Source organism: Manacus vitellinus, unplaced genomic scaffold (assembly GCF_001715985.3).
Source record: "Manacus vitellinus isolate BGI_N305 unplaced genomic scaffold, ASM171598v3 scaffold_46_pilon, whole genome shotgun sequence".
NCBI classification, from domain to species: Eukaryota; Metazoa; Chordata; class Aves; order Passeriformes; family Pipridae; genus Manacus; species Manacus vitellinus.
Window position 1 is genome coordinate 295,433 of NW_021940578.1, and position 27,246 is coordinate 322,678.

Sequence of the window (27,246 nt, forward strand, 5' to 3'; positions counted from 1 at the left end):
ATTCAAATGACGACACAATACACCACTCATCCTACCCAACGCTCTCCTTCACACCTTGGCTCTGCAGCTGCTGTGAGGGAGGATGGCACGGCGGGACCCGACCTGGCTCAGTCCCACCCGAGGGACTCAGCGAGCGACTTGTGCACAGAACAAGGACAGTGTATTCACTCCTGTACTTCATGGGAGGCACTTCAGAATTAACACAGAGTGTTTTCAGGGTACTAACCTAATTTACCAATTTTATACATTAAAGATCCAATTTTTAGTGAAAATGAGATAAAAAATTTACATGAGTCCGCAAAACAATAAGCTTCACATGGAAATACACATTTTCCAATTTTAAGCCTTATTCCCCTTTAAAGTTATTAATAAACTAGTAGACGATAAGAGAGAATTAACCCCAAATATAGAAAATCCTGCAAACAAAAGACACAGACAAATATAAAGGTACTGAACCACTTCTCCAAAACATGCCCAAGCTGTTAAGCATTCTCGACTTAATTTCTAATGAAGCAGCTTAAAAAATCCCAAATTCCTACAGGAATGTGTTTACAATACAAACTCAATTATTGTCTCATTCTGATGCTTATCTTTTCTTACACCCTCTCAGCTCATTCTACTTTGGAATTTAATTACATTCCAGTAGTTTTAGTTGAGATGAAATTATACATTTTTAGATTAATTTAGACTGAACTAACTTTTGATAACAGACAATCCTTTTTCTATCATGCCCTAATTTGAGACCCTCCAAGTCAGCACAAATCACTCTTTTAAACCCCACATCACCCTTGCTATAAAGCCACACTCACTGTCCCCAAACCCAGCACAGCGCCCAGCACTGTTGGATCAATGTTTGCCCAATCTCCTTTGATGAAAACCTTCCTGTTTTCCTCTTTCCTCTTTTTCCAAGCTCAGGTCAACAGAGAACAGTCAGGGGGTGACTTCCCTACACACTGGGGCAGTAAAGGTGCTACCTTTTCTGTTTAGTTAAAAACCAAGGATGATGTTTTCGTAAGGACATTTCAGCTCTGCCATCACAGGAGAAGTGCAAGAGGGGAACATGGGCCTGAAGCACACCCAGCTCCCCCAAACCAAACCCCCCTCAGCTCAGCCAGACCCTACCATTTCCCAACAGACACCTCACACTTCCTGTGGGATCGTCCTGCAGCACCATGCCAGGAATCCCAGCCTCTCCCCAGGCTCCTATAGCTGCCTGAATCCAAGCACGGCCTCCACAGCTTTCCTCTCACCTCCCTCCCACCAGTTGTGAACTGATGCAACCGTCAAATCCTTGGCATGTCTGAAACCTTCCTGTTCGGGTGCCAAGTGGAGACTCATCTATCACGGCAACGAGTCAGACACTACGATTGTACTAGTGCCATGCAAGACTTTCACTTTCCAAACCTTGACCAAACTGATTAATATCAGCAAGAAATTAAGATTAAACATTAGCTCCCATGTGAACTATATAATCTGAAGGGAAAAAACCAAACCCTACTCATTTGATCCTTTGCATACGTTACCAAGAGTGCCCTTATGTCCTTCCCAACTGCCCTTGTGGGCAGAATGTCCTCTCTAACCACTGCCCACTCTGGCACATCAATGCTACAACAGTAGGATCGTGCTTGCACATCGCCTGGTTTGGTTGGTTTCCCTCCCACAGTGATGGGCCACCCACCCATGCCTCTGGCTGCAGATTTTGGTAGAGAAGAGACAGACAGATTAAAGGAAGCTGTATTAGATGTAACAGTCCCTCCAGATCTGGGATCTGTGCAGGATTAGAACTGACTTTTTTATAAATTTGAGGAGTTGAGGAGATGAGAGGAAGGACTGAAGAGGAGAAGAAACCAAACAGAGCAGCATTTAGAAAAGCCTGGGAATAAAACCAGAGGGAGAGGAGAAAGCAGAGCAAGCACACGAAGCCATGACTATAAAATCCTCCAAATCTTTCATATCCTAAATATAAAACAGAGAGCAAAACACAGCCCTGCCCTTGGCTGGCACTGTTCCCAAAGGGCACAGTTTATCAAAAAGAAGTTTGTTGCACAATTCAGTGCTGGTTGGGTCTTCTAAGGCCATCTGGAATTACAAATGCCATTGAACAGGGAGACGGGTCCCAAGTGGAGACTGGTGTCCCCATCGCTAGCCTTGGATGTCCTCTCTGAATACTGCAAAGTAGAAATAAGAAGCAGGACAGTGGAAGAGCCCTGTTTCACCTTGGCGTTGGCAGCTGGGACCGTACGTTACTTGGTGAACCCAACATCCCCCTATGCACAGAATATTTTCTTGGCAAACTGGTCCAACAGTGTCACCCTTTCTTAGAAGCTCACAAATCCTGTTACACAGCAAAGATTTGTACCAGGGCTTTAATTTACTTACTGTAAATAAACCCAGCAAGTTGGCGGGATGCTTTCATGAGTCACCGGCCCAGCCGAGGGCCGGGAGCTGTAATCCTGCCGCAGTGCTCTCTGTGTGATACCCCAGGTAACCACTGCTGCTGCAGTCGCTGCTTCAAAAGATCCACACAAAGCCTTTAGAACACACTTGGGGTTACTGCCACAGAGATGGCTGTCCCTGTCCCAGCCTGCTTTGGCTACTGACCGTGCTGTGGTTCCAGCAGCAGCCCTGCAGCACCGGTGCTTCCTCAGCCCTTGTGAGCACGTGTGGATCGTGGTCCCAGCCCAAGCCAGGATGCCCTGCTCGTGTTTACCGAGGGCTGCTCTGGATGAGCCTTGTGAAGCTCCAGAGAGAACTGACAGCACTCCAGAAGAATAGGTCAAACGGAGGCTCTGGACACGCTGCGGAAAGAGATTTTGTTTCTCTTAAGGAAACCCGCAAAGGTTCTCCCAATTATCACTTTGTTTCCTTTCTTGTAACAGTGTAAATAAATCCCTAATACCCTATTTGCTCACTGCGGCAGCAAGGAGCAGGGGAAAACACAGGAGCCCTTTAGCCAGAGAGAATTAAATAAAATAGTGGGAACATCCTACAAATACCAAAGTCAATTAATTCATTTGTTACAGAGCAAGAGTCCTGCATAATTTGTCCTTTGAGTAGTTTATTTTAGCTAATTGCTTATCCAGCAAGAAGATCTCCCCTGCATGACCCATTTGCTGTGCAAGAGGCTCGACTGATGAGAAACAAATGGTCACCTTCCAGAGGGGAGGAAGCGATGGCAGGGATGCTCTGTAAGCTGCTCTGGTCCTCCGACCCACACACAAGGAGAGGAACACACCCCTAATCTGTCACCTCGTAATCAGGGTGAGTACCAGCACCCAGCTTCTCCAGAGGAAACCAGGAGACCAGAGTTCCCCTTTTCAGGACAAGCATCTCCAGCAGGCTGGAGAAGGGAAGGTTGCAGATAAAGGCACCCTCAACTAAGGCTTTACTTCCACCTCCGCCTGCCTCCACTATTGCGACTGACGTGTTCCCCATCGCTCGCCTTTCACCACAGCCCTTAAAGCAACATCATTCCACTTGTGAGGTGGAGCTCTTCACCAGCTGCATCATCCTCTCAGCTTCTCCACCAGGGTCAGACAAAGCACAGACAGAACCAAACAGCTTAATACTGCACTTGTACACCCCCTGACTATAAACATCACCGGGGAACAGGTTGAGCAGAGCTGTCAGAACCGCAGCCGCCTTCTGCCAGCCGAAAGATGGAACCGGTACAGACATTACTGGTCTCATCAAAATTTCATAAATTGAACAGTGAAACAGAACAGCCTGATTTGTTTTAATTTAGTTCATCATTGACATTTCTAAAATAAATACAGGAATAATACTATAGGCACAATTCACTCTCACTAGTGGTAGCAGGAATTACACACGCTCTGAAGACAGACAGGGAGGGACACTGCTGCTGCCTGCTGGAAGCAGAGCAGAGGGTGCCAGAGGATCTCCAAGCGACCAGCTGGCACCTCGCACCTCAACACCTCCCTGCAGTATCAGGTACATCCTTGCTGGATCAAGCCAGGCAATGCTGAAAGGAGGAGGAAGAGGAGGAAGAAAAGAAGGAGGAGGAGGACGAGGAAGGGGACGAGGAGGAGGAGAAGGTGGAGTGTGAGGCAATGCACACTTTGAGATTTGCTGGGCCAGCGAGTTTGGAGTCACCACCAAGGAGGCAACAAGATTTCTGGCAGGAAAGCTTCCAGTTCTCATGTTCCAGCAGGAGGCTTCTGATAGGCTTTTAATGCTGCTTCATCTCCCTCAGCATCAATAGAAAACAATAATCTCATGGCGAGGCATAAACCATACTGCAAAACAGGGCAAACCATCACATGGGACGCCTCAGGACAAGGCCACTTCTTTAATTCCAGAAATGGCAGCATTAATGGTTTCACAGATTCCCACTTCACAGTACTGGCAATTTCCATCCCATACCAAGCCTAGCCACTGGCAGACAAGTGGTCCAGTGGAGCAAACATGGGCAAAGTTCATCTTAGCTGGTGGGTGGTCGGAGGGTGCCAGTGTTGGGGAGCACCTCCTGCCCCTGCCAGCGAGGAACAGGGGCTGTGGGGGGACAGACACCTGCACACACCCTGACACTGGTCCCGACATGTGCCTGCCTGCCCAGGGCCACCGAGTCACTCCTTTCACCAGCCCCAACACGTGCCCACCCGCCCGGGGCTGCAAAGCAGCTTCTAAACCCGCTCTTACTACTTGTCATCCTGGAGACTCCCCTTTGGGCACAGGAGACTGTGCTGTCTGTTAGTAGGGAACAAAGCAGCCACGCCATGAGTGGGAAACTCAATGCTCCTGCAACCAGCAGCTGTGGAAAACCCGGCAGCACCTTCTCTCGTGTTGCTTTACATCCTGTCAGTAACTTACAGGAAACAAAACCGCCCAGCGGAGTTATCTGAGGGTGTGAGACTTTAGGTACCTCTGTAATTAAAACACAGAGACCAAAGCTGCGATGCAGCACCATAAAACAGGTCATTTTACAGCTGGCTGGGCTCCCTCTCATGTACTTGAGAACCATTTTTAAGTGACATAAAGTTTAACATAGCGGTACATCTGCCTACCCACCAGATTCTACACGGAATTTAAAATTTAATTATATTAAAGTATTGTTACAGTGTGCGTAGCAAGAACACCAACCAAGTGTAACTTGAGGAGAATCTTTCCCAGATTGTTGTAAATCTGTGTTTTCAGGACCAGGAAGAAAAAAAAAAAATTCAAACCTGAACACCTGTATTGGTGCTCTCGGCTTTGTTATTGCTCACCCACCAACTGCTCCACGTTTGTGCTGAGCAGGATCACGCACTTCTCCAGTGTTTCATTACAATGTTGATGCACACCAACAGCACCTGCACCTGCCAAGCAAATTATTCCTCATGCCACAGCAAGAGCAAAGCCTGCTCGCTGCCTACACACACTTACTCAGCACCAAAAGAAAAACTCCAGCCTCTGCAGGCAGCTTCTCATCTCCAACAATGACAACGCAAGTCAATCTGTCCTCTCCAGTCTGAACAGCAGGTCCTCTGGGATGCTTCCAGCTGCTCTGCATACACACAGGCACAAACATCCCCCCAAATCCAGGTTACCAGCACATGCCAACTAACATTCCAGTGGGCAATTTAAATCACACTGTGTTTGTCATAAATACAACACTGTCCCCATGTGGAAAGCGAAGCATGCACCCCCCAGACAGAGGGCACCCCACTCCCCTGGGCATGATCCCTGCCAGCTCAGGACAGTCACTGTGCCCAGCTACAGCCCAGCACTCCAACCTCAGGGCCAGGTTTCCCAGAAGGAAAAAACTTTGTCAATAAATAAAAAACCCAAATAAATAGTTTATTTTTCACCAGCTGCTATTTGCAGGCCATTAAGATGCAACAGGCAGTTGCTGACACTCTTTCTGGACGGTGTTTTTGATGCAGAGAATGCATGAGAAAAAACCAAGAGAATACCAGTAAAGGTCAATTATGAGTCACTTAAAGGTTATTTCTGCATATCTCACCTCCTGGACAAAAGATGCTTCTTCATTACCATACAAGAATATAAATTAAGTTGCAAAAGTCTTTAAAATGCGACAAAGAGTTTAATTTCGTTGCTGTTATGAACAGCCTGAAGAACAAATAGTGGGTCTCCTGCCCCTCTGCAGCCTCCACACATTATGCAGGACAGGGCAGCTACAAGGTGGTCCCACAACGGCCATTAACCCCTGTCCTTCCCGGTCCCCTTTGAAGGGAAGCACAGAATGCAGGACAATATGGCAGGCCTGGCAGGTCCAGGTGTGGCCATCAGGAGCCCCAACACAAAACCTCTTACGTCACACTCTTCCCTTTCCTCTGCTCTTCCTGGAACAAGGGCAGCTCCTCACTGAGCTGCCTCACAGTCTGTTAAGCCCCAATTGCAGGGCTGACAGGGGGCTCACACACCGAGCAGCCTCCTCAACCCTGAGCATCCTCCCACCCCATAGCATGGCATTGAGAACAGCCAGAGCCTGCCCAAATACCGAATGTCAGTCTTGTCCAAAGCCGGGAGCAGGGGCAGATGCCCGTATGATGGACCAGCTGTGGAATCAGCACCTCTGACATGCACCCCTCTGACATGTAGCAAAGCTGGAGACCAACGACCATGCAGAGTGCCTGCAGAGCCGTCGGCGGGCTGGAGGAGCCAACCTTCAGCCTCTGTGCCAGGTCAGTCCCACCTGCAACAGAAACAAGGACCTCTTGCCTTTGTCGTCCAAGTTGGCCAGTGTCATCTTCTGCACTGACAGAGCTCTCCTGAGCCACCAGTTAAATACAGAGGAAAAACAGCTCTCCCAGAGCAAAAGCTTGCACCAGCAGCCCAGGCTGGATTTGTCATGGGAAGGATTTCCAAGGAATACTTGAAGACTATTAATGACCCCAGTCAGGCATCCTTATGGCTCCCAGCAACTCTGCCCTTAGGTCACATTACAACCAACAGGGTGAGCCGTTAAAGGAATTCATTATTGGTGTCTCAACACCCCTGGACCACAGTGACTAAAAATCTATATGAATTACAGGCTCTTAAAACCATCTCTGCACTGTTTATTCTCTTCAGGGAAAAGAAAGAGAAGAAAATACTGAAAGCAGCAAGATGAAAGTGTTGAGAGTCATGGAATCTTTAAAGTGTAAAGAGATGTGCCACATTTAGCAGGGATTATGTCAAGTGGTATCCCAAGCCAGGAGAGTTGACAGCACACACACTGCCTTTGACGAAGGAGGACCCAGAGATGCTGGCAGAGCTTCCAGCAGCACAAGCAGAAAACCCACATTTCAGCACTGCTCATGAGCATGGTTCATGGTCCTGGGTCCCACAGAGTACAAGCCACAGGAGAGAGTAGGACCTTTAAAACATGCCTGGAAAGTCTAAACAAGGTCTCGAAAGGACTCTTACTTGTAACAAGTACAAGGGGAGACAGACAGCACTTTTGCCACCAACCATGGCTCTGGGCAGTTGCCTTTACACAACCTCCAGTTCCCATGACCTTCTCCTCCACAGGGAGCCTGTGTCTCATTTCCCAAGGGCCAGGACATCCTGGCAGCAGCACGCACCCCATGCAGCTCCCCCACAGAGCACACCTGAGAGCCAGCTCGCAAGGTAACGGCCTAATGCAGTGAATTAATTCCAAAGGACAATTGTTTTCAATCTTCATTTAAACCCAACCTTAGCTAATCTCACTTTAACGACATAGGAAATAGAAATTCCCTTAATAATACAAGTCATGAATATTTATTACCCTATTTTTTACCTGAAAACTAAATAATTCAATTAATTTTACTATTAATTATTTAATACAGAATTATTATACTGCAAGATCCTAACTCTTCTTTAAGATGCCACTGATAAAGATATCCCAGATAGAATATATTCCTTAAGCTGGACTGACAGACAGGTAAGGCACAGGCTGTGCTCCCTGGGCAAAGGGCAGCAGGACAGGAGGAAGAGAGGTTCCAGGGACCGAACTCATCCTGCTCTCACTGTGGAGTGGGCCCAATCCCCACAGCAATCCTCCCGTGTCCTTTCCAAGACACCATGCAGGAAGGGGCAGGAACACATCTAAACTGCATTCCCAGGTAGAAAACCAACCTTGCAGCTTCTGGGCACAGCCAAGGCTTTTCTGTTGCCTGAGGCTCACTTGTGAAACACAGGTGAAGCCACCTTGGATTGCTAAAGTGTATTTTTAAAATACTGTATAAATGCTAAGGACAGAAGGCACCTGGAAACAGAGAAACAAAGTACTTTCCTCCAGCAGAATGTTTCTGGACTCAGGAAGTCAACTTTGTCATTGAAATTCCAAAAGTAAATAACAATTAAGTTCTACTTGATATACAAATGTCAAGTAATTATTTTTTGTTGTCATGATTCACATTTAAACTTGGAAATGTCAGACACTTGGCCCTGCTGCATTAGCAGAACACTTCCCCCTGCCCCACTGATGGAACACCAGCTGTGGAACACCCAGCAGATCATCAGGGAACCAAACACTGCTCTGAGGGAACGTCAAGGTCGACGCTGCAAGGTGTACTCGCTAATTTATGCTGATCAACTGGAGTGCTCAAAAGACTGTTGTAATAATAATACTCCAGTACATTTATATCAGCATATTCGATCAATTTGAGTCATTCAACATGAAGTTTCCTAAAAAAGTAATTGTAGAGGCCTTTCAAAGCTTTCTCATAGCCCCTCCATTGCCACCACAATGGCATCATAAGAGGGCTCCTCCTCCGTCTCCATGACCAAAGTAATACCCCACAGTGCTATAAACATGGGCACTTCTCTTTGGAAAAGAGTTGAAAATGTTCCAAACTGCAGGCTTGGCTCCAAACCAGCTCATCCCTTGTTGTCACCCTCTGCCTTAGCTCAGTGACCTGTGGGGCATCACAGCCCAGCCTGGCCTGACCCTCTGCAGCAGCTCCTTCGCTGGTGGCTGAAGCAGAGGGCACTGATACCTCGGCACCAACACCCACCCTCCGCTGGCAGCTCCAGCAGCACCAGCTCCTGCGGGCATCGTCCTGCCACACCCAGAGCCCCTGCGGCCATTCATCCAGCAGCAGCTCCTCAGAGCACACTATACATCATCAGATCAGGAAACTCTGTACGTGTCAGAGGTGCAATTAATTTTTATTAATTTTCTGAGATTAAATTAGTGCCACCCAGAGCAGCAAACAAAGAATGGGGAGTGTTCCAGTGCCGAATCAATGTCATTAATTCTGTAATACCGAGAGCCCTGATTGTAGCAACTCAGCATTTAACTCTTCCAATTAATTTTTATATTAAAAAAAAAAAAAGAAAACTAACTCAACAATTTCAGAAGGTCCTTGAACTTTCCTTCTCCTGGGACATTCTTTCTTTCTTTCTTTCAAGTGTAAACACACAGGAGGAAGGTACAGGAATGTTCATCAGAAAATTATTTTCATGCACTGCCTTTAGCAAACCAAATCATAAGATGCTGCTCCAAAAACATTTATAACCTTGTATGTTTAATGATACCATGTCAGCCAGACTAGTTAGTGTGTTTTCTGACCCCTTAACAGGCTTCTCTGGCAAAGGTTCAGCCAGAAATTGTTTTGCATTTATTCTGATACTGAGATCACCAGCCCAGAAAAAAACTTCTCTAATATTAACCAAATTACCTGCTTCCTGCAGTCAAGGAGAGCCTTGCAGCTACTACCAGCAGAAAGGTCCATCCAGGCCCTTCTACTACCATGGCAGCTCCAGGTCTTCTAGAACCACTGAGAAAGCAATTGGGTTTCCCACACCCCTTTCCCAAGTGCTACATTTTAATACGACAAGCAAATGCATTAGTTAGCGATGTCACAAAAATATATAGAATAGTCTGGGGGGAAAAACCCCAGAAAAACTAAAATGACACATTTTTTCCCCATATTTCATGGAAAGCAGGTCCTCTGCGTGCCCCACCCCGCAGCTGCACTGCAGAGGTGCAGAAAAGGCCTCCACGTCCCTCCTCTCCTTGGCTGGGTGCTGTGGGACACCTGAAATCAATCTACTCGTTAGGGTGCCACCGCTCCTTGTGTCCACTGTGACCTCTGCCCCTGCTCATGGCAGCAGGAGGCGATGCCAAACCTGGAGCACGCTGCCCCGGGTGCCTGCAGCAGCAGCCTCTGCAATGGATGGCACTAGGATACAGGATGCTAAAACAGACTTTCCTCTCACCTGGGTCCCAGCAGGTTCCCTCCAATGGCCCTGCCCTCTGCAACAGGAAAGGGGTGGTTTGGGAAAAAGACAAACAGGAAAAACCCAGCAACACCAGAAAGCAAGAGTCGTTCTCTGTGTTAGTGACGCACGGAGATCGAACGCAGCTAAAACAGCAGGAAAACATCCGCAGCCAAAACTCCATGTCTGGGTTACCAGGGGAGCAGGGAGTTAAACATTTATGGCAGCACAAGGAAGACATGACATTTACTGAATAATAAACTGCAAACATGTCTGTTAATGCAGCTTTTTGGGATCTCCTCACCATCAACCACTTAACCCCAGCAATGGAAACACCATAACTCAAACAATTCCTGTGCCTCCACGTGAGCAGGCAGCACACAGCGGGGCTGGTGCTTTTTTATTTATTTAAAGTTGTAGGCAAGGGAGCTCTGTCAAGATAAACAGCCTGTGACCTCGCTCAGAGGCTTCAGATCTGCTCATCTGAAGGGATACAATTAAATCCTGAGCAATTGGGTTAAAACTTTAACCTGCCAAGATTGCAGCTGTTCCATTTTTAATCAACCTGATTTCATTCAATAAAATGCTCATTAAGGCAATTAATGAGAGTTTGGTGTCACAAGCCATCAAGCATGACTGGGAGTTTCCACTTGGTGGTCAAGGCATTGATCAGCAAGTCAAGTCATCAGTGCAAGAGAGTCAATGTGCTGAGCAGGAGAACGTTACCTGGTTTTGGGGGAGGTTGTTAGCCACTCTTCATGCTTTTCAAATGTTATTAAATAAGCTGCAATTTCCTGAAAGAGAAACGCAGAAAGAAAACAGAGTTACTTGTATGGCTGTGCTGGGAACTGGAAAGTTTTATAACAGAGACACAGAGTCACCCACCCCGGGCCAGGCTGCAGCTGAAATCGGGTTTTGACTGACACAGCGCGCTCAGTCAACGTTCACATCCGTGCCACCAAGGCCAGGCTTAAACAGGGCAATGAAGAGATGTAAATGAGGAAAGACATTAACATTTTCCAGCGCAGAGAACTTGCTGGTAACTGTGGTGACCACGGCGTCGCCGCGAGCCGTGACGTCAGGAGGCAAAGGGGAGGGCAGCGACAAAACGGACACGGGAAGCTAAATTAAATATTTAAAAATAGAACAGCATCACTGCAGAGAGAATTACTGAATTATTAATCATTGCCATAAAAAGCCAGCGGGTGACATCAACATAAGTCATCGCTCCCACTTGCAGGAATGATACGGGTGATTACTTCCAGATCAGAACCGATTTGTTTGCAGGGAATTATTGGTGCTGGAGAGACAATTCACGACAGTGCCCGTAAACAGGCCTGAGGAAAGCAGGACGGCCACTCATTCATCTCCTGGGCACAAAAGCGGGGCGGTCACAGGGCAGCCACACACAGACAGGCCCAGCACCGGCAGCAGCCCAGAGAGACCAGGAGAGCTGTGCCAGGGGAGATGCAGGACAAGTGACTGTCCCTAACCACAACAGCCACTGTCACCACCCCAGCAATACCCCGACATACAGAAATGGCCACGGACCCCTAGGGCTGTGCTGAAAATAAGCCCCCCCCAATATACTCAGAAAAATGTAGTTTTTTGATGGTTCTCTTCCAAGAATTGCCTCCCAGTCCTCTCAGAGGGACCTACGCAGCAAAAGTGAGGTCAGTGAAGCTGCCTTCAATGTTCAAATGCCTCAAATCAGACCCCCAAAATACATGCAGTGTCATCTCTAGAGCTACTGCAGCAGAAGAGTCCCCAGGTTGCACATCCTGAGGGCAGCACACATGCCAGCACCGGGGCTTTCCACCAGGAGTGGAGTTTTTATTATTTTTTTAGCTCGCTCTATATAAGGGTTGTCGCTTACAGTACCAAAGCTAAAAACCCCCACAATGCTCTCCAACCAGCTGGCCCAAGCATCTGCTAGAGCCACAAAATGCAATTATATTACTCCCAAACGAGACGTAAAAATATCTTGTTTCCAATACTCTTGGTTTTAAGACTCATACTTAATGTCCTCTGGGCATTGTGGCAGTGCCAGATCTCCGTGTTATGTACTTTATTAGAGCTGTGTGAATGTCATATTAATGACTCCTGACCAACATGTTTACACTGCAAATAAATTCTAACAGAATCCAGTGCTGCACCCCTTGCTTCCCAAGCTCCTCTCTGCAGGTATAAAGGATCCCCAGAGAAGCAGCTGATGAAGCAGTGACACAAAGCTCCAGAAACTCCTCTTTTTAATTTCTGGGTAATTGCTGCATAAAATTCAATATCAAAGTAACCCCATGCAGACCTCCACCATCAACACTCACGACTTTCCCAGAGAACACACCAAGCCTCATACTTTCACAGCAGCTGCAGCTGAATCAGGTGCAAGTGATGAAATTCAGATGCTGCATGGCCAAAAAGGGCTGACCAAAGACTCCCAGCGAGCTAAAAACACCAAAGAACTCTGCGACTAAAATTCCTCTGAAGATATGAAACAAGATCTCTGGATTTTTTTAAAGCCAGTGCAGTAATTCCACTGAATGTGCTGTGATCAGCAGAACTCTATTTCCAACACGTCCCACGTTATGTCCTCAGCTCAGCTCCCCATGTTATAATCCAGCGTCACCTCGTGCTGTACAGCAAGATGAGCTCTGGAGAGACCAAGGAATGCAGGGGAGCTCCCTGCACATCCTCTCCAGCACTGAGCCAGCAGGTCTCTAAAGAAATAAACCCCTTCAATGCCGGGGCAGTTTGGGGGGTTCAGATTAGCACAGCATTTTGCCTATTCCTACTAAAAATCAATTGCCATAAGGAGAATGAAGCCATTTTTAACTTTTGTGACTGAACAAACACATTGCTATGGCATGGAAACACAAAGTATTTCAGGTAAAGGAACTCAGCCTCACCCACAGCTTGTTCACTCTGCTCCTTCCCACTGCCCGTGCCTGGCACATGTGAAATCCTCATCCCAAACTGTCACCAATGAGAGGAGCTGCAGTAATGAGACACTCCTATGTGAAGCAGAACATGGGTTTCCACGCCTGGCCCACTCAGCACGTTTGGGCAGAGGAAAGACCGAGCTGCCATTTGGTGCTGCAGATATTTGGTGCTGCAGACCCACCAGAATGCACACGTGTCACCAGGATGTCCAGGCAGCTCCTGCCCTGTCTGTGGTACTATGGAGAGCTGCAGTTCCAATCAGACTACAAAGCTGACACCTCTAGATGTACAATTCAATTCTTCCAACAGGATAAAAGAAGAGTTCACATCAACTAGGATAGGAGCTCCCCCAGGCTTTCTGCTTAATGATATATTACAGCCTGATTTCCCTCCTCCAGGGGAAATACCTTGGATGGCAAAGAAAATCTTGCTCATGGCAGTGCTATAAATTAACACATACAGCAGAGAGACAGCAAGGCCTCCAAGCTGCCTTCTGTGTCCCAAGAACTCAGAATTACAAGGAGGGTAAAATCCCTCAAAGACCCCCACATTGTTCACTCACCCTGCCCATGCCTGTCTGCAACCCCATCACCCAGAGCTCCCTGTCCTGCACTGGGATGTCTTGGCCTGAGTGCTGAGGAGCAGCCGCTGTGCTCGGCTGTGCTGTGACTCCTCGATCCAGTGTGCACAGACACCAGCGTGGGGGAGCCTGAACACGGGCTGGTGTCAGCAGAGGCTCTGCCACAGCAGCCAAGCACTGTCCCGTCGTACCAGCCCACCCCACACAGGGGGGACATGAGCAGAAACACCTGTGTACAGTGACACCCACGTGTCCACTTGTCACCAGCACCCAGAACAATCTCTCGTCTGCCACCTCCGACTGGAGCAGAACTGCAAGGAACAGATGACTTCGGGGACGCTCAGCCACACTCGTGGTGAACACCTGCACATGTACACAAAGCCAGGCAAAAAGGGGGATTCCCAGGGAAAGACATATCCTGGGCTCTGGGGTGAGCCCTATGCTGGTGCTACTAGTGAAATGCTAGGATTCCAAGGAAAACAGATGGGAGAGCTTTATGGGGAGAGCCCCATGAAGAAGAGGTGATTGGCAGCTAGAAATACCTGAGATAGGGAAAGCCTGTCCCAGGATGGGATGCAAGGGAGCAGGGCTGGATGTGCTTCTCTGCTGCCAGAGACCAAACCTCCCTTAAGCCCCGCTTGTTACATATTCTGCTTTCTGCAGCTCTACAACTTTGTGTCAGCTGTGCAGAGGAAAGTGCTCAGCCCAGTGCTGGTGGGTGATCAGAGGTTTGCGAGAGACACCTCTGTCCAGTGGGTCCAGGTCACTGCAGCAGGGCAGGGCCGCTGAGGCAGGGCCAGGGCTCAACAGCTGCCTGGGGAAAGCACCCCCTGTTACACCAACAACCTTTTTTCCTTTGAAAAAAGGAGGAAGAAATAGATTTATCACTAGAAGACACAAAGTCATTAAATAATTAAAAACAAAACTATGGGCACAATAAAAGCCCTCTGATAAAACCTTGCATTTTAATGCACGTTAATTCCCTTAATGATTCTTTCTGTGTCTTACAGGGTCAAATCAATGTCCTCACCAAAAAATCCAATTACATCCCATTCATCGTATCTTTGGAGTGAGGTTATTGTTTGCTTTTGTCTCCTATCAAACCCTTTTCCCATTGCTTCTTGCCCGAGATTACAAACAAAAGGCAGCATGGCACCAGCAAGGTCAGATGAGACAGAGCTGGCTCTGAAAGCCCAGCTGGTCCCAGCTCCTCTGTGACTGCACAGCGAGCGACGCAAATCAAGGGACAGGAGCACTTGCCACAAACACTCGACTCGTTGCCAGCGAGTCCCCCCCAGCACCGGTCAGGGCAGGTGGCACTGGGTGGAACCCCAAGGCCACTCAGGAGCATCTTCATGGGCAAGGGCACTGCACACCATGGGCAGCAGCCCCTGGGCCAGGATGTCCCACCTGGCCCCACACCCCCTCTATCCCAGCTTTGGAATTAATATCAGTATAAACTGAGGGAGCATTTCTGGGAAAGGGCGAACCACTGAGAGCTATGCAGACCCAGATCTGCTTCCGAGCACGTCGGGCACAGGACTGAGCCCAACATTCCCAGGACACTGGTGAGGAGAACAGGTTTGATTGACCAGTTCAATCAAAGCAATGAGATAATTTAACATTCAAATCACAAATTATGTTTTATCCTAAACTCAGATAATTCAGTGGTTCAATCTAGACTTTGTTGCTCAGGCTGAAAGCATTTTATCTAAGTGTGCATTTACTTTCATTTTGCATTTCCCTGTTTGTTTAGATTATTAGTCCGAACGTGCCAGGGAGCCACCGGCTGGGAAGCCCACTGAGCTGTGTGAGACCACACACGCAGCTCCAGTGGCTCCAGACAACTGCCACCGAGGATGTTCTCCCTGTCCCCCAGCCCTGTGCCAGCACCGTCCAGCCTCGCGTGGTCTGACCGGTGCAATGAGCTGTTGGCATTACTGGCTTGGCCGCCGTGCTGGGGCAGGGCTGGGGTGGCAGTGGCAGAGCCAGACAACGCTCGCACCGACACTACGTGACTGCAGCTCCTCAGACACTTCAATATTTAATGACGGCACGTAACAGCCGGAGCTGCAGCACACGGGCGACCTGATCTCACCCGCCGTGTCCTGGGGGGAGGATGAGCCGGCGGCGCGGGACCAGGAGCAGCAGGGCAGGTGCAGCAGGGCTGGTGATGTCCAGCAGCTGCTGCAGAGCTGCTTGTCTCTGTGCACGGGAGTTGGAGAGGACACTGCTGTGAGGTGCAGAACAGAAAACGGGCAGAGATCTGGTACTGGCGGTGTGGGAGAGGCCCACGACCCATCGCAAGCACAGGAAAGCTGCCAACTCTGCTCTGAGATGAAGGACTTGCAGTGAACATACACTTTTTTTGGAAGAAAAAGATAAAGTTATAAAAAGCTCTGAAATTTGCAATCCAGGGGCTCCCTGAAGCCACAGACTGAGCACTGGCGCTCTCCTCCCAGCTTGACCCCCCACCAGGTCATCCTGCATCATCACAAGGTATCAGCAATTCCTATCTGACTTCTCTTAAGAAAAACAGAAACTGGAACAGAGCAGGATTGCACGATTCCCTGGACCAGGCAGCTCTGGCCACTGTCTGGTCTCAAAGCAACATGTCATTCATTTAAAAAGAAGAAAAAAAAAAAAAAGTCTGAATTTCAAGTTATTACTTCATATGAATTATGCACACCCAAATGAATAAGCCTGAAACCTAAATGTGTTAGGAGAAAACAGGAGGGTTTGTACACATCCCTGGATTTATACCACAGAGCTAATAAAGCTGCGATCTCTTAAGCAAGCACATTTATTCTCTTAGGAATTCACCACATCCTCGCTGCTATAAAGACAAATTCCAGCCCATCACTTCCTTATCATTCTTCTGCTCTAAAATGAAAATAAAAATTTGTGTTGACTATGGAGCATCTTCTCAGCTAGGACTGAGCCATTTTCATTTTCTACCTGTCCCCACTCTCAGGGCCATTAATATTCTGAATATCACAATCACAAACTGCTCCAAACACCACACAACTGGCTCACACCACCTTGTTCAGCATCACTGGAAAAAAAATCCCAATTCCATTGCTTTTGTCCAGTTGTTCAGCCTAAAACAGCAACACAACATCAAAGAGAGGTCACTTGTGAGTCAAGGAAAACCAAGAGCAGAAGGTCAAACTGAGCCCATGAGTGCCTGGCAGGGACAGGTGGGTCTGGTGGTCGCAGGCTGACAACATCTGTCAGTGACAAAACACTCCTTAACCAAAATTTTTCGCAGCCATTGCAGGAAGGACTTGTTCTCAAAGTGTTACCTGTCTGAGACCTCCCAAGGCAGAAACATTGGTCTGACCATACTGAGGCTGAGAAGGGGTAAAAGCTCAAATATCACCATGGTTTTGCTGACAACCCGTGTCAGTGGCACAAGCTGCAGCCAAAGGTCAGACGTTTCCCAGGGTTACACCAATTTCGAGCCCAGCCAGAGCATGTGTCAGGCCAGACTCGCACGAATTTGGTTTTCCAATGCACACTATGAATCTCCTGCCAAGTGTGGAGGCACTTGCTCATGCCTGTGAAAATACCACAGAACAGCTTAAGCCAGACCACTGGTCTGTTACCCTAATGGATGAAAAAACTACCATTTTGGGTCCCCGAGTGTTGCTGTCCCTCAGTTTGAGAAGGGCAAGAGATGGCCCGCAGCCATCTCGCTGTGGCTGTCCCTCACCCAGCCAGACTGGCTGAGCACACCTCTACAGGAAAAGGTGGGAGGGTAGCCCTGGGAGCACTGACCAGTGCCACGGGAGAGCAAAGCTACCAAGTGGGCAACGCCTGTGGCTGGGGAAACGCTCGCCTCAGTTCCCCACATGGCAGCGAGCGGCAGGATTGCAGGAGGGGAGATGTTTTCATTAGTAACGGCATCTCGCCAACCATCTGCTAAAGGTCCACACTATTAATTTAACAGGAAAAAATGGAATAGATTACTCTGCAGTTTTCAATTAAAGTACATGATGTCTTCAAACTGCAACCTTAATTAGATATTACAGGGTGACATTTCATAATCCTGAGCTGCGATGGCTGATCGAGTCATCTGACTGCGAGGGTGTTCTGCAGCACCACTGGGGCCTGCCCTGGGGTTCCAGTGCTGGGGCAGCTCGGCCAAACTCCTGGGGTTAAAAGAGCAGAGGGGTGAAACTCACGGCAGCCTTGGCACAACAAAAAACCTGCTGCAAATGGGCTTGGACACAGTCCCAAAGAAAACTTATGGAGAGGGGCAGGAGAACATAAAAAAAACGAAAAAAAAAAGGGGGGGAAAAAAGAAAAGTAGCAAGTGGACAACTTAAACACTTGAAAATAAAGGTTAAACCTGGTATGAAAAAAACAGATTCAGACAAGAAATAATTTTCTCTAAAACACATGAAAAGGAGAAGAAAAAAATACCAATCAAGAGCACGAGCAGTGACTGACAAGCACCGGAGCTGAACAAGATCTGCTCAGCCACTTCACCTGCCAAACACATGGACAAGAGCAAACTGAGACATGTGATAGGTCTTTATAACAGCAAGAGCATAATTGGGCACAACCCCTGCAGCCATGGCTGTCCTAAACCGCTTGGAAGCGCCGTTAGTCACAAGTAGGAGCAAAGTCAGCCCCTGCCTAATGGGATTAGGATGGATTTTATCTTCCATTTAGGCCCCACACTGAGGGACAGTCAGTAAAACAGAGCGATAACAAATAACAAATTTTGAGTTACTGGAAAACACCCACAGGTCAATATGTGATTTTTTTTTCCTTTTAAATGACCTTGGACTAAACCCTGTGGTTTAAAGAACCATGAGCACTGGCATCCTGCTGGCACCGTTGGTTCAGTTTACTTGTCCTTCACAGCCTGAAAGAGTCATATATGCAGTGGGATAAAAAAAGAAAATTAGTGCACTAAGATCCATGTGTTCGTGGTGCATAAATTAAGCATACTAGTAAAAATTTCAATTATTTTACACAATTAGAACAGTCATGCAGTTTGAAGATGCTGAAGAGCATTCCCCTGCTCCAGCTCACCTCTGCCACCACGGGGACACACCAGTCCCACTCTGGGCCACTGCACCCAATGCCAGCAAAGCGACACCAGTGCCTGCTCCATTAGCCTTCTCTCACATGGAGACAGCAGCAAACCCTTCCAAAGAACTGTGCAAGGGTCATTAAAAGGGAAATATCCACACGAATTGCCCTTTTCTGCATAATACTCACAGCCATATGTTCTGACATAATAATGTTCCACAGTCCTGCAGAAGTGTCTTTTCAGCGTGTTTTTGCATTATGCCTAATTCTGTAAGAGTTTTTCAGTCCCACATAACGACAGCTCAGTGCAGAGTCAGATATAAATCTGGCTTAAGAGACTCTCACCAGGAATTCATTTAAAACTGTAAATGTTAAAAGATTCTGTTGCTGATTTATGGCGTTTTCTTATTTCAAATGGAATTAAAATCCTTCTAAAGATACATATTCAATCATGATAAAAACCACGTTCAGATGATGCCTCTGGTCAGACTGAAAGCCACGAAGCCCAGAAATCTAGGAATAGCAGGGGAATCTGGGAATAGCAGGGACTGGGACATTTTACTGGCTTGGTCAATGCTGTGCTGTCCTGACACAACCTCAGTCCCACATCTCAGTTGGTATGAAAGGGAGTCCTGGATGTTGCTGCTTTCATGCTCCACCTCTCCCTCTCCAGCCCAAGCACAAGGAGATCTACTGAAGATCCAGCTGAACAGAGAAGCTGCTGTACCTGAACTGATTACTGAATGGGTTTATTCCTTTTCTATTGTTTACATTAAAGGCTCTCAAAAAAGGGAAGTATTTCTGCCCCAGGTTAGGATCTGGCCACGATGATTAACCTGGGCCACCCGCCCGGGGAGCACAGCAGATCTGTCCCCAGAGGGACTGGAGGTCGCCAGCTGGCTCCCATCTGTGGAAACTGCCCCTCAGACCCAGAATTATCATGTGTCTTGGCACAGAAAGGAAACAACCATAAAACCAGAGCAGTATCAGGGAACTGTAAATTCTTTCCAAGTTATTTTCAGACTTCTAAGAGTTTAGTCATTCCTCACTTTCAAGAAAACATAAGAAAAAAAGGATAAGGGGAAAAAAATGACCAGAAAAAAAGACATTATTTGTGTGAAAGCTGTTTCCCATTCCAAGCAGTGCCAGGGCAGTAAACTGCCCAGGATTCCCTGCATTTCTCCTCGGGAAGGGGCTGACCAGGAGGCTGGTGCAAAGACAGGGCCGATGCCGCTGCAGGCTGTGCTGTGGCTGCCACGTCCTTTCTCATGGAGAGGAGCCAGGGGAGAGCATGGATGTCTCTTTCCAAAGGTTAAGCATCACAGGCAGTTTCATGTTCTTTACATTCCTAAGTGGTTGATTTTTGCTTTTTCTTTTAAATAACCATAAATCCCAGCATCTGCTCCCGGGGCGGGAACCCTTTGGCTCTCTGCTCAGCCAGGGAAGGGAACGCGGCTGCCAGCGGCTGCTGCAGGTGTTATTTTTAGTGCAACAGCTATTTACCAGCTCCATCCCAGAGGGAATTCAGGGAGGAAAAGGGATGCTGATGCATTTCTTACTAAATATAGAAAAGGGGGTGAGCCACCACATGCAGCGTGGCTGCAGCAGCCGCTCCCGCCGGGATGTGGCAAAGGGGATGCAGCCGCAGCAGGACCTGACACCGCGGTGGAGCTGTGGGGCCACCCCAGCACAGGCTCCCCATTGACCTCACTTTAACCTTCAGGCTCTTGGTGTTTGAAAAAAGCTTTTTAAAAGCAGATCTTATACCTAATTGACTCCAATTTGAAGCCCTGATCCTGTAATGAACGGCTTCCGAAATCAAACAAAGCATTTTGAACACCAACAAAATTGCCTGTTATGAAAGCAGAAGGTTTTAAGGTTAACATTGACTTTAACGCTCTGTCAAGGCACATCAACAGCAGGATGAAAACAGCCGTGCCTCTGCTCAGGCAGCCCAAATCTGGCCACTGAGAGGGGACTGTGAACACTCAGGCTGTGCTTCACATTCCCAGGAGTGTGCTCATTTCGCATTAATTTAAAAATATACACCTTTAAAGAAAATTAAAATCTTGTTGATCAGAGAAAGGGATGTGTTTCAGAATTAATCTGCTCTTCTCTGGTTTTAAGCCTTTGAAGTTCTGCAGAAGCAGCTTTGACATCCAGGAGCTCTGCCAGATGGGGATTCCCAATCAAACTCCTTTTATATTTCTTTTACTGCTTCATATTTACCAACAAACTGGAAGTGAGCACTGAGAAGGCGCCACCTGAACATGACAGAAAGCATTTCCAAGTGAGGCTCAGATAGGGTGGAAAACCAGCCTAGAGCCCTGAACAAACTGCAAACTGGGCAAGTGATTGACATGACACAGGCTGCATGAGTGGGAAAAAATGCAAAGTAATGGGGATTGGAAGAGCAAGATATATTGTTCATCCAGCCTGTGAGGGTCAGCACAAATGGCATCAACCACCAGGTAAGCGAGGGCACCATGGACACTACAGACACACCTGCACTGGTCACCCCAGAGCCAGCCTGCACGCCCCAGGGTTCCACCTCTGGGCAACCACTCCAGCCCCAGCCATGGGACAGAGATCTATAGATCTGTAGATCTGTATACAGATAGTTACACACACACTCCTTGGGACACTTCATTTCGCTCCACAGTTTTCTGAAGGATCACCACTTACAGAGCAGAAGAAAAAGAGTTCAATGAATTAAAGTGCACTTAAGTTAGGGAAGAACACTAACGAAGCCCCACATTAATTGGGCATAACTGAGAATCTAGCCTTGCCCCTGTTTGGATTATAAACTGCAATTTCTAGGCACACTGAAATTAGAAGCTACATCCTCTCAGAGCAACCTGCTGAGAATGAAGTGTTGGTCACCCAACATCTGTTACAGCTCTTTCTGTTTCTAGGGGGGGAAGCACCAAGGTTTCCCCCTTATCTCCCTTTCCTGGGGTTTTTACTGCCTTACTTGGCCCCCACGTACCCTGTGACCACCCACCAGCAGCGCTAGCTCAGGGATGCCACTCTCGAGGACACCACGGGCAGGCTCAGCATCCCCGAGGGCAGCCCAGCCACAACCCCCGGTGCCAGTGGAGACACTCCTGGAGGAGCCAACAGTGCTGGGTGTCAGGTGCAGAGGGATGGCATCCGGGCACCAGAGTGCCTCAAGGGAGAGCCTGGCAGCCCATCCCAGGGATGGGCTTTGTGCCGGTCTCAGCTCTGCTCGGAGCTCCCTGGTAGTATTTTGGAAGAGGGCAGTTCCAAGGCCCTGAACATTGTGATGCCAAGAGGAGTCTCCAGCATGTGGAGATCTTCCAGCTTCTTGTGTGCACTTAAAATATTATTTGATTTTTAAAACAAAGAAAAAGAAAACAAATTGCGTTTTGTGGGACTGGAGCATCAAGAGCAGGAACAGCATGCCTTTGTCTCCAACTGGTGCGGTGCCCACTTGGTTGGTTCAAAACAGGGAGGAAAAATGCCATTTCCTCAGTGCCCACCCTGGAGCACCATGAGGAGTGCTAAGGAGGAAAGGTTGTGCTGTTCCAGATACACAAGGAGTACACAGAAGTAGAAAAAGGTCATCCCATCACTTAATGTATGCAAATTATGTTAAATATTTCATTCATTAAATAGCTCAGGTTATTACTGAATTGTACCTTAAGCTGTTCAGAAAGTTCATTCTTCTTGCACTTTCTCAGTAATGTGAGATAACCAACTGAAATGAATATTTTACAGTTTGTGCAGACAGAACATTTATTAACAATTCTCTCACCCTCTCTCCTAAGCAGATTTCAGGCACGATGTGACTTAAATTATCCAGAGGGAACGAATTTTGGTTTATTCTTAAAAGTTTGTTTCTCTCTCAGCTTTGGAGAGTGCAATAACCTGCCAGGACCCAAACACAATCCCACTGGGAGAGAAGAGCAGTCACAGAGCTCTTTCCCAAAAGCCAGTGAGGGGGAAGAAAGCAGCAGCGGAATTTGGGGATTTTCCTTACTCTGAGCCCAGACACCTCTACTGTTGGCAGGGAAACAGCTCCTGCAATAGCCCATAACGTGCCACGGGTCCTGGGGGATTTCACATGAGTAATGCGAAGTGACAGAGCTCCGGCGCCCGCCGTCCCCCGTGCCTGGTGCTGCCATCCCTGGGCCAGCCAGGCGAGGGGGAAGGGGCCACTCACCAAGAGCTGAGGCAGCAGCATCCTCATCCACAGTATCAAGGTCACCACCCCTTCCAATTAGGGAGCAGGACCCAGCTAACCCACCAGCACATTCCAGCAGCTCCCAGCCCCACAGACCAGCACGCAGACCACCCTCCCTGGGGCGAGGGCACGACTGAACACACCCCAACATATGCCCTGAGGATGGCATCACATAGGTAGTGGCCCAAGGGGCAACACAGGTGTCCTCCACCATCCTCCCACCACGTCTCCAGATGACCTTCCCATTTGCACGCCCATAGGCAGCTCCCAGGGAAAACCCACTGGGCTTCAGTCCAGCTCTTAACACAGCGTGGCAGCCACATCTGTGTGTATTTCCAGGCTCAGAGAAGACACAGAGGGATAAAAAAAATTATCACTGGAACGGCCGCTCCGGCATCTAAGTCAGTCTCTGGCCAGTGACCCAGGAAAGGTGGCTCCCTCTGGAACAAGTGTGTCCCTGGGATGGAGGTTTACAGCCTCAGCTGAGCAGACACCCTGCAACGTCTCATCAATCTCGGCTGGGAAAAACCTTTCCATTTCCAACGGGAATATGCAAACCAGGCTCCGCACTGTAAATCTTCCTCTGCCGCGCTAAGGAGATAAGTAGGACCTATTAACCTCCCATGTTATTTCCAACTTCATTATTGGAGCTGACACGGGCAGAGCGCACGGTGACGGCTCTTTTTGGCAGAGTGCATGTAAATCGCTTTCTCAAAGGAAATTACTTCTCTGGGCTGAATGTTATTAATCTAAATTCTCCCTTAGTCAAATTGTTGCCTGTAATAAATATGGAACAGGTTGCTACGCTCATCTCTGAGGGCATCCTAATCCAGCTGAGGTTTTCCCCTTGATTTGAAGGAGCTCCCAAGGAGCTGCTCTGTGAGAGGAGCCTTCACCCAAGGATGGGACCATCCACCCCAACATCATCTGGCATGTGAGCACCCTGCAATTTCATCATGAACTTGTATTTTCACACTGCTGGCGTGGAGTGCTCCAGCACCAAAGTGTGAGCAGGAGCATGCCAGGACCTGGTGAGGCTGGGGAAGGGACAAGAGGCATGTCCTTGATCTGCAACATGATGTGGTAGCCTTCCATGGCCAGTGTATCATTTATGTCAGCTTCAGTACTGTTGAAGCAGCTCAACTTCCAGGGTTTAGGAGTTTATGCTCTTTCCCAGTAGATACACATTTGGCATCCTCCTCATGCAACTGAAAAAAACCTGGAGCAATAATGGATCAAAACCCCCATAAAAATCATATCCAAACCCAATCTAAACTTTCTCAGATACACAGCTAGAAACAAGAAATTTCGCATCTTGAATTCCTGGAGGAATTGCAAGCTAAAGGGAATCTTATTTGCATGTTATTCCTTCCTTTTCCTGAGAACCAGCTTCTTGCCCATAAAGATTTTTACAGAAATCCTCACAGAACACCCCTCCACAAAAAGCTCGTGATCCCTCCTACTCAAAGGCAGGCACCTCCAGGCAAGGGTGCAGACTGTGCACACCCGAGTACGGAGCAGATTCGGAACACAATAAATCCAGTGGCACAGACAGCCCTTCTCCTCATTTGTTACCAGCCGAGTGTGAAAATGTTAATGAAGGCAGCTGTAATAATCTACGGGAATTTCCCAATCAGGATTTCATTCACGTCCGCCAGCTCTGGCTCCCACACAGCCCCTGCACATCCCCCCTTCCACCCAACAGCAGCTGTCACTGCCGGGCTCCATCCAGGCACCCTCACCCGGCCACCCCGATGAGGGAAATCGCTACCATCCTATTAACTCCAACTTTTATTACATGTATTCCTAGAAGAAAATGAGTGCATAGAGATTTTAAGTGTGTATCTACCCCCCTACATAGTGTTTGAAATATAACATGCTGATAGTGTTGGGTCAGGCGATACCACAGCACCTGCTTTTATTGGAAAAGAAAAAAAATTAAAAATTAAATTTTAGGGGTGGCTCATGGCAGCCCTGACTCATGGGAAGCTGGTGCCTTCCTGGTTCAGCAAGATGAGCCCTTAGAGCCTGTCCGGGTGTTGGGAGCAGGTCTCTCTTTCAGCAGAGCAGAAGGGAAAGAGACTCCATGATAAAACGAAGGCATCCTCACAAATAAATTACTTTCCTACCACAGCCGTGTGATTTTTAATTTTCCTCTAATTTCAGGACTGCAGCACTGATATAAAACCCCTCTAAGTGTTTTAGGGAGATGGTAATGGTCCTATACTAAAATAATTTAACCAACACTATAATTTTAGTACCACTATCAAAATGAAATAATGGCTGTTTACTGTGTTACACCTTTCAAATGACCTTCATTTGAATATAAATTGTGGCTCCAAACTCCAAAAGCTGCTCCATTTCAGGAAGCAGCAAACTGAGGATGCTTACCCAGGGTTTACTCTGCCAGCAGATTCTCAGCATAACCACAAAGGCCAAATGTTTTTTTGGGGTTCTTTTCTTCTAAAGTTGCCTAAGACTTGCCTAAAGGACCCACATGGATCTGACTGGGAGCCTGAGCCACAGCCCTTCACTCCACTCCAAGCACAATGGGAATTGTTCTGTTTTATCTGGAAACACTTCTTGGTGATGGAATCATTCACTCACAGCTCCCTCCTCTACTACCCATCCCAGCTTGGACAAAGAACAAGGATTACTCTGCCAATAATCAAGTATCCAGCTGAGAGATGGTGGTGGATAGGTCCAATCTCAACTTGGGCCTAGGAAAACATCTCATTTAATTTTATTTTTTTAGGTTTAGGCTCTGTCTGCCCATCACAGGTTCTTGCACTGCTTTCGGGGACCCCGTGCAGCCACCTCTGTCCAGAGGAGCTGCCAGTGCCCGGGCACTGGGGACCCCTTTGGCACAGACCCGGGCAGCTGTACAGGCACTGCAGAGGGAATGCTGCTCCCAAACCCGGGGCTGTGCAGCTCTCACAGCTCAGCCCCGCAGCCAGAGCAGGGGCAGCCACGGCCGAGGCTGTGCAGAAGAAATCTCACTACAGACATTTCCTGGTATTCACTCATCCACCTGGGAACCCCAGTCTAGCACCAGCTATTTCTCTCTAATAATGAATTTTTGCCCTTTCATCAACATTAGTCAGAACAAGGTCTGAGAAAATTCCCATTTGGTGCCAGGAATATAACAGAAAACATTGACGTGACTGGCAGTAAACAAAGCCAAGCAGTGTGCCCGGCTGTGAGGCAGCACAAGCTGCCACCACCTGATCCTGAGCCTTTCCAAGATCATTCCTGAGTGGGGAAAAAAAGTATTACAAAAAAAAGTTTCTCTGTAAAGCACGAGAAGTTGTGCTATGAACTCTCTCCTGCAGACAACAAAGAGCCATGATCCCACAGGGATGCTCCATCCTCAGGTGCTCAGAGGCACTCATTCTCCCCCCTCTCCCCCAATTCTCAAACAAACCAATGGTGATCCAGGCATCAGGCCAAGAAGCTGGGGTGCCTTTGGTGCTGCTCACAACCTGAGTGCTACACAAGGAAAATCCCACATGCCAAAAATAGGGAGTGCCTGTAAACACTCCCATTCCAAGACACTTATGTGCAATTACCTACAACTAGTGATGAGAAGGAAGAAAAACCCACTTTTAGTTTTTAATTCCCTTCTCTTTGCATAAAAGCAAGAGAAGCCCTGGCCAGCCGGCCGGCCAGCATCTCAGGAGGGGAAGGGTAGTGTGTGGCCACAACTGTCTGTTTGGCAGCAGCACCATTTTGGGGCAGGAGGAAGGGAAATCCCTTCTCTAAAGGCTGACCTCTGCCTTTCTCCAGAGCCACCTTTCCTCAGCAGATCCAGCCCTCCTGAGGGTAGAGCCAAGCCAGCAGAGGATGCCCCAAGTAGAGATCCTGACACAACACCCATCTCCTCTGCGGTGATAAAAGGGGTTTAAACAAATAGGTATTGATAAAACATCAGAAAACACAACAAATTAGTGATTAAAAATTAATTTTGCAAAATTAGTCTTGTTAAGAGATGCCATCAAGGCTTTGCCCATTCCTTTTCAGGCAGGAGGAGGAAGGGGACTTAAAACACACTTTATTGTATTTTAACAAAAACTGAAGAGGTAGAGACCCATGCCTTTGGTAGCCTGTCCCCCCACACTGCGTCTCAGGGGTGGCAGCACAGCCCCATTTGGTGAGATCCAAAGGATGCAGTGGGGGCAGGTGAACACTCTGCCCTGAGATCCCACCACAAAACTGCCCGTGGGATGCTCCGACAGGATTTTCATGCGCTTGACAGCAAGGACTATGCCAAAATACTCAAGGTCAACAGACCAGCATGGTTCGAGGCAATCTGCACCTCTTAAAA

At 48.0% G+C, this 27,246-nt stretch overlaps 1 protein-coding gene across 1 annotated transcript in view; it reads right to left on the reverse strand.

Moving 5' to 3' along the window:
• CAMTA1 (calmodulin binding transcription activator 1) overlaps positions 1–27,246 on the reverse strand; it is a 224,162-nt gene that overhangs the window by 156,438 nt on the left and 40,478 nt on the right. Inside the window, exon 4 of the mRNA XM_029962359.1 lies at positions 10,876–10,943. Within this exon, the coding sequence (XP_029818219.1) occupies positions 10,876–10,943 (68 nt within the window). The remainder of the gene's footprint in view (positions 1–10,875; positions 10,944–27,246) is intronic.